This window comes from Oncorhynchus kisutch, linkage group LG29 (assembly GCF_002021735.2).
Source record: "Oncorhynchus kisutch isolate 150728-3 linkage group LG29, Okis_V2, whole genome shotgun sequence".
Classification (NCBI taxonomy): Eukaryota; Metazoa; Chordata; class Actinopteri; order Salmoniformes; family Salmonidae; genus Oncorhynchus; species Oncorhynchus kisutch.
Window position 1 is genome coordinate 37,063,396 of NC_034202.2, and position 7,555 is coordinate 37,070,950.

Sequence of the window (7,555 nt, forward strand, 5' to 3'; positions counted from 1 at the left end):
TGTTGAAAATATTACCAACCCACTAACTGTTGTGTGTTTTAGGGACAATGTAGAGAGATGGATTAACAGTCTTTTGGCAAGATTCAGCAAATTTACATTTAGCAGTAATATTTAATTAGCTTGCCTAAACCCATTGCTTTGGCCTGTTGCTTAAACGAGTCTCTCTCTCTCGTAATGAGTGTACAGTAACAAGTTGTATGATGGCAGAGCAGTATTCCCACCAGGTATAGTGTCCCTGTCACTCTCCTCAGACTCAGGATCAACAAACAGGTGGTCATCAGAGACCTAATTAGAGTGTTGGTAGACCTGGGATCCTGAGTCATCACCTCACCTGTTTACAGGTAGCCATTCAGGTGATGATGGAACTGATGTTAGCTACATTATGCTTCAGATGAAGTTGGGGCCTGTCTTTAGGCCACAATGTTAAGCCCAAATGTACAGTTGAAGTTGGAAGTTTACATACACTTAGGTTGGCGTCATTAAAACTAATTTTCAACCACTCCACACATTTCTTGTTAATAACAAACTATACTTTTGGCAAGTCGGTTAGGACATCTACTTCGTGCATGACACAATTCATTTTTTCAACAATTATTTACAGACAGATTATTTCACTTATAATTCACTGTATCACAATTTCAGTTGGTCAGAAGTTAACATACACTAAACTGACTGTGCCTTTAAACAGCTTGGAATATTCCAGAAAAGGATGTCATGGCTTTAGAAGCTTCTGATAGGCTAATTGACGTCATTTGAGTCAATTGGTGGTATACCTGTGGATGTATTTCAAGGCCTACCTTCAAACTCAGTGCCTCTTTGCTTGACATCATGGGAAAATCAACGGAACATCAGCCAAAAAAACAATTGTAGACCTCCACAAGTCTGGTTCATCCTTTTGGAGCAATTTCCAAACACCTGAAGGTACCTTGTTCATCTGTACAAACAATAGTATGCAAGAAAGAACACCGTGGGACCACACAGCCATCAGAAGCCACTGCTCCAAAACTTCCATAAAAAAGCCAGACTACGGTTTGCAACTGCACATGGGAACAAAGATCGTACTTTTTGGAGAAATGTCCTCTGGTCTGATGAAACAAAAATACAACTGTTTGGCCATAATGACCATCATTGTGTTTGTAGGAAAAAGGGGGAGGCTTGCAAGCCAAAGAACACCACCCCAACCGTGAAGCACTGGGGTGGCAGCATCATGTTGTGGTGGTGCTTTGCTGCAGGAGGGACTGACGCACGTCACAAAATAGATGGCACTATGAAGAAGGAAAATTATGTGGATAAATTGAAGCAACATCTCAAGACCTCAGTCAAGAAGTTAAATCTTGGTCGCAAACAGGTCTTCTAAATGGAAAATATGTGGGCAGAACTGAAAAAGCATGTGTGAGCAGGGAGGCCTACAAACATGACTCAGTTACACCACCTCTGTCAGGTGGAATGGGCCAAATTTCACCCAACGTTTTGTGGGAAGCTTGTGGAAGGCTACCTGAAACTCTTGACCCAAGTAAAACAATTTAAAGGCAAAGCTTCCAAATACTAATTGAGCATATTCAAACTTCTGACCCACTGGGGATGTGATGAAATAAAGCTGAAATAGCTGGAAGAAATAATTCTCTCTACTATTATTCTGACGTTTAACACTCTTAAAATAAAGTGATGATCCTAACTGACCTACGACAGGGAATGTTTACTAGGATTAAACGTCAGTAATTGTGAAAGACAGTTTAAATGTATTTGGCGTAGGTGTATGTTTTCACTTTTACCACTACCTTGAGATACATTACAATCTGAAAGTTTTCGTTTAGTCTTGCAGTACGAAGCAGGTGAGGCCATCGAAATTGTACCTCCTTGTGTGAATTGCCTGGGTATATCTAGAGATAGCGTATACATTGCATATCATCTACTGTATCTTTGTCCACATGGAGCCAGTTGGATGGATCAGTGGGACTATCAATTCAATTAGGAAGTGGTAATACTGCTCCCTGATGATGTTTATTAACCTTAATAATAAGAGAGGGAAACCATTAGTCTAATGATTAGACCTCTGGACCTGGGGACTGTAGGTGTTGAGCCCCAGAGAAAGCGTAGCATAGCATAGTATAGCGTCTAATGATTACACCTGTTGTCTGTAGGTGTTTACTCCCCAGAGATACGATAACACTCACTAAAGGAGATGTTATATCCTGAGGGGTTTTCAGATCTAGGAGTCTAGATCCACAGTACTGCTGGCCTTTTTTCTTAGTGGTAATTCACTGATGGGTATTCGACAGTCATTCCCTGATTAGAGAGGAGAGATGAAAGCCAGCAGTGTTGCAGTCTGTGGTCTTATTAGCTGATGACTTTTGGATCTATAAATTGTGATGGTTTTGTTAAAATGTTCTTATGTCAAACTATATAGGTTTCCAAATAATGATATCCAAGACCAAAACTTAGGCCATGATTCAAAATCAATAGGCTGTCTCCTCCCAGTGGGTCCTGACCTGTTATTTGGGAAACACCTCCCCCTCCTTTTCACCACGTGGGTTGGTCACCTAATGTATAAGTGCTGACAGTCACAGTGTCACAGTACACAGCCTAGGGGTTTAAGAGTTCTGTCTACACAGCTAGTTTCAATGGAGGACTTTGATCATGCGACTTGTGTCACCACTTGTTAGTGTCTTAGTTTAACTGTGTTTTTATATCATCTTTATGTCTGTGTAGGCTGATGCTTGTGTAGGATGTCTTCAGTGAATTTCACTGGGAAGAATGTGGAGGAGTTTACCATCACAGGCTTCGACCACCTCTCTCACCAGAAGCTCCTGGGCTTCCTCATCTTCATCACCTATTTCCTTGTGCTTCTGGGAAGCGGCACCAACATCTGCATCATTTTGACGGACAGACGGCTGCACACGCCCATGTACCTCCTCATCTGTAACCTGGCCGTGGTGGACATCATGTTCACCACCAGCACCAGCATCACCATGATCTCTGTCTTGCTGGCCGAGGTCAAAACCATCTCTTACTACTCCTGCATATCAAGCATGTCCATCTACCACCTGGGTGACATCGAAGAGTTTCTGTCTCTGTCCCTGATGGCTTTGGACCGAACCATCGCTATCAGCACCCCTCTTAGGTACCACAGCATCCTGACTAACCCACGGCTCTTCCTGTTGATCACAGCTACCTGGCTGTTAGGGTTAGGGGTCATGGGGGTAGTAGCAGCTCAGGTAGACAGCCTTCCATACTGCCAGCCCATCATTAGATATGTGTTCTGTGACTATCCTGCTATGGTCAGAGCTGCCTGTGTCAACCCTGAACCCTATTGGATGCTTCCCACCATCCTGGGTCTGTGGTTGATTGGTGCACAGTTCATATTCATTCTGCTGTCATACGTGAATCTGATCTACACAGTACTGAGACTGCCAAACAACGAGAGCAGAGTGCAGGTGTTTAATACCTGTATTTGTCACATCATTGTGGTGTCCTGTTACTACGCTCCCAAGTTGGTCTCTGTGTTGTTGACGAGGATAGGGGTGAGGCTGAATCTGACGGAGCGTAATGCTTTACTGATTATGGCCACGCTGTTACCTTCTCTGATCAACCCAGTAGTCTACTGTCTGAAGACCAAGGAGATTAGAAAGAGATTGGTTCAGATACTGTCTAGAAAAAGAACTGCAGTGATGAAATGAGGTCTTGACAGTATTTTTTTGCGACATGGCCCAGGATTAAATCAGAAATTGCACAGATGTGTGTTTAAAGATTTGAAAGATAATTTCCAATTCAGCTCACATCAGCAGCGTTTACGTTGCCTTTAAGAGTTGCTTCGTCTTCAAGAAAGATCAGATTGGATTTACGTTGAATAACCACAGTCCAAGGTTTAAATAGTTCCGGCTTCTTCTGTTTGCAATTTACATTACTACACCTGTCTATTTTCATGTATCTATTGTATCTAAATGTTTTTATTACATTTGTATATTCCACATAATTATTTTTGTTGTTGTTGCAATGTCAAGAGTTATACATGCAAGTTAGAATTTGATTGTACTGTATACACAACATGTGTCTGGTTCAAAAGACAAATAAACTTGATTTGATTATATAACCCCTTTATATTTATTTGTTTAATTGAACCTTTACTTAACTAGGTAAGTCTGTTAAGAACAAATTATTATTTACAATGACGGCCTACCCCAGCCAATCCCGGACAACACTGGGCCAATTGTGTTGGGCCCCATGGCCGACACACACCGCAACAACGATGCACACCACAACCACCCGATACACACACAATTGAACAAACACCCAATTGTCTAAACACTGATAAAGATTGGACGAAGATGAAAATTGGACAAGGATGAAGCCCTCTCGGAATACATTTGACTTTTCCTTATTTCATGGCAAAGATTGATCTGGATCTTGTTCTTTCTTATGCCTACTAGGCCAGGACCATAGCCCCAAGCACACCATGAAGAGACTGTCAATAGTACTAGTGGAGCCATGGTATTCAGTTTAGTCATCAGAACTGCTGTATGTAAGGTCTATCAAGACTTTCATTATGGCATTGCCATCTAGAATTTATGTCTGGGTTTTATTCTGAAAGTACCTTTCCCATACTCATCTGCAAGTGAGAAGAGTTTCACATGAGAGATGTGTGAATGACAGAGAAGTGAAGTGATGGAGATAACATGTTGTTGTGCAACTAAAGTTGGTGCTGCTGTTAGTTGGGAAGGATTCATCTATAGAAAGGAGCTTGATTGTAACCTGACTCTTTATCAATGAATCCACAGGCCCTCTGAATAAAGTGATATAAAAATGAAGTCAAGAAATTATAGCTATAATATGCTTCACAGCTTTAGTAGGTCACAATCCCCACCAACGTAGTAGTTAATGTCTATTCCCACTGTGTCATCATCATCACCCATAAGAACCATTAATAATGATTGGTTGCATTCATTCAATCAGGACCTAGTTATTGAGGCCTACGGAGATGCAGTGGAGAAGCTGGAAGACAATTTGTCCCAAATGGCACCCTATTCCCTTTATAGTGCCAGGTGACCGGGAACAAAAAGTAGTGCACTATATCGTACATTCATCTTCTGCACATCTACCATTCCAGTGTTGAATTGCGAAATTGTGATTACTTCGCCATCATGGCCTATTTATTGCCTTAACTCCCTTATCTTAATTAATTTACACTCACTGTTTATAGACTTTTTGTTTTCCTTTTTTCTACTGTTTTATTGACTGTATGTTTGTTTATTCCATGAGTAACTCTGTGTTGTTGTATGTGTTGAACTGCTATGCTTTATCTTGAACTGGTAGTAGTTGCAAATGAGAACTTGTTCTCAACTAGCCTACCCGGTTAAATAAAATAAAGGTGAAATAAAAATGAATAAAAATTAAATAATATAGGCAATAGGGTACCATTTGGGATGCATCCTGGGAAGTCTGTCTGAGCCACACAGGACCAAAGAGTTTGGTCTCATTTAAAGGATCCTTTTACAAAATACATTTAAAGTTACAGACACAAAGAAATATAAAATATGGGTCATGTTTATATGTGAGAAGACCACTATGTCACTGTGCATTGTTGTTAATGAAATAGCTCTATTTATTTTATTGAAGCTTAGTAACAATAAAAACAATCCATTGTAAGTGTCATAGCGTCATCAGTGTCACTGCAATCTGTAAGCCATTACAGTACTGATAATACCTGACTGTTGTGTGTGAACATGGTTACCATGTTTACCGAACATATACAGGACATGGTTGCCATGTTTACCGAACATATACAGGACATGGTTACCATGTTTACCGAACATATACAGGACATGGTTGCCATGTTTACCGAACATATACAGGACATGGTTACCATGTTTACCGAACATATACAGGACATGGTTACCATGTTTACCGAACATATACAGGACATGGTTGCCATGTTTACCGAACATATACAGGACATGGTTACCATGTTTACCGAACATATACAGGACATGGTTACCATGTTTACCGAACATATACAGGACATGGTTACCATGTTTACCGAACATATACAGGACATGGTTGCCATGTCCTCATAATATAAGATATCAAATCAAATCAAATCAAATTTTATTTGTCACATACACATGGTTAGCAGATGTTAATGCGAGTGTAGCGAAATGCTTGTGCTTCTAGTTCCGACAATGCAGTAATAACGAACAAGTAATCTAACTAACAATTCCAAAAAAACTACTGTCTTATACACAGTGTAAGGGGATAAGGAATATGTACATAAGGATATATGAATGAGTGATGGTACAAAGCAGCATAGGCAAGATACAGTAGATGATATCGAGTACAGTATAACATATGAGATGAGTATGTAAACAAAGTGGCATAGTTAAAGTGGCTAGTGATACATGTATTACATAAGGATGCAGTCGATGATATAGAGTACAGTATATACATATGCATATGAGATGAATAATGTAGGGTAAGTAACATTATATAAGGTAGCATTGTTTAAAGTGGCTAGTGATATATTTACATAATTTCCCATCAATTCCCATTATTAAAGTGGCTGGAGTTGAGTCAGTGTCATTGACAGTGTGTTGGCAGCAGCCACTCAATGTTAGTGGTGGCTGTTTAACAGTCTGATGGCCTTGAGATAGAAGCTGTTTTTCAGTCTCTCGGTCCCAGCTTTGATGCACCTGTACTGACCTCGCCTTCTGGATGACAGCGGGGTGAACATGCAGTGGCTCGGGTGGTTGATGTCCTTGATGATCTTTATGGCCTTCCTGTAGCATCGGGTGGTGTAGGTGTCCTGGAGGGCAGGTAGTTTGCCCCCGGTGATGCGTTGTGCAGACCTCACTACCCTCTGGATAGCCTTACGGTTGAGGGCGGTGCAGTTGCCATACCAGGCGGTGATACACCCCGCCAGGATGCTCTCGATTGTGCATCTGTAGAAGTTTGTGAGTGCTTTTGGTGACAAGCCGAATTTCTTCAGCCTCCTGAGGTTGAAGAGGCGCTGCTGCGCCTTCTTCACGATGCTGTCTGTGTGAGTGGACCAATTCAGTTTGTCTGTGATGTGTATGCCAAGGAACTTAAAACTTGCTACCCTCTCCACTACTGTTCCATCGATGTGGATAGGGGGGTGTTCCCTCTGCTGTTTCCTGAAGTCCACAATCATCTCCTTAGTTTTGTTGACGTTGAGTGTGAGGTTATTTTCCTGACACCACACTCCGAGGGCCCTCACCTCCTCCCTGTAGGCCGTCTCGTCGTTGTTGGTAATCAAGCCTACCACTGTTGTGTCGTCCGCAAACTTGATGATTGAGTTGGAGGCGTGCGTGGCCACGCAGTCGTGGGTAAACAGGGTGTACAGGAGAGGGCTCAGAACGCACCCTTGTGGGGCCCCAGTGTTGAGGATCAGAGGGGTGGAGATGTTGTTGCCTACCCTCACCACCTGGGGGCGGCCCATCAGGAAGTCCAGTACCCAGTTGCACAGGGCGGGGTCGAGACCCAGGGTCTCGAGCTTGATGAAGAGCTTGGAGGGTACTATGGTGTTGAATGCCGAGCTGTAGTC

At 42.0% G+C, this 7,555-nt stretch overlaps 1 protein-coding gene across 1 annotated transcript; it reads left to right on the plus strand.

The window, feature by feature from the left end:
- Positions 1-2,582: 2,582 nt before the first annotated feature.
- Positions 2,583-5,649, plus strand: LOC116358299 (olfactory receptor 10G7-like). The gene has a single exon (XM_031809485.1). The coding sequence runs from the start codon at positions 2,727-2,729 to the stop codon at positions 3,675-3,677; it is 951 nt and encodes a 316-aa protein (XP_031665345.1). The 5' UTR covers positions 2,583-2,726; the 3' UTR covers positions 3,678-5,649.
- Positions 5,650-7,555: the final 1,906 nt, after the last annotated feature.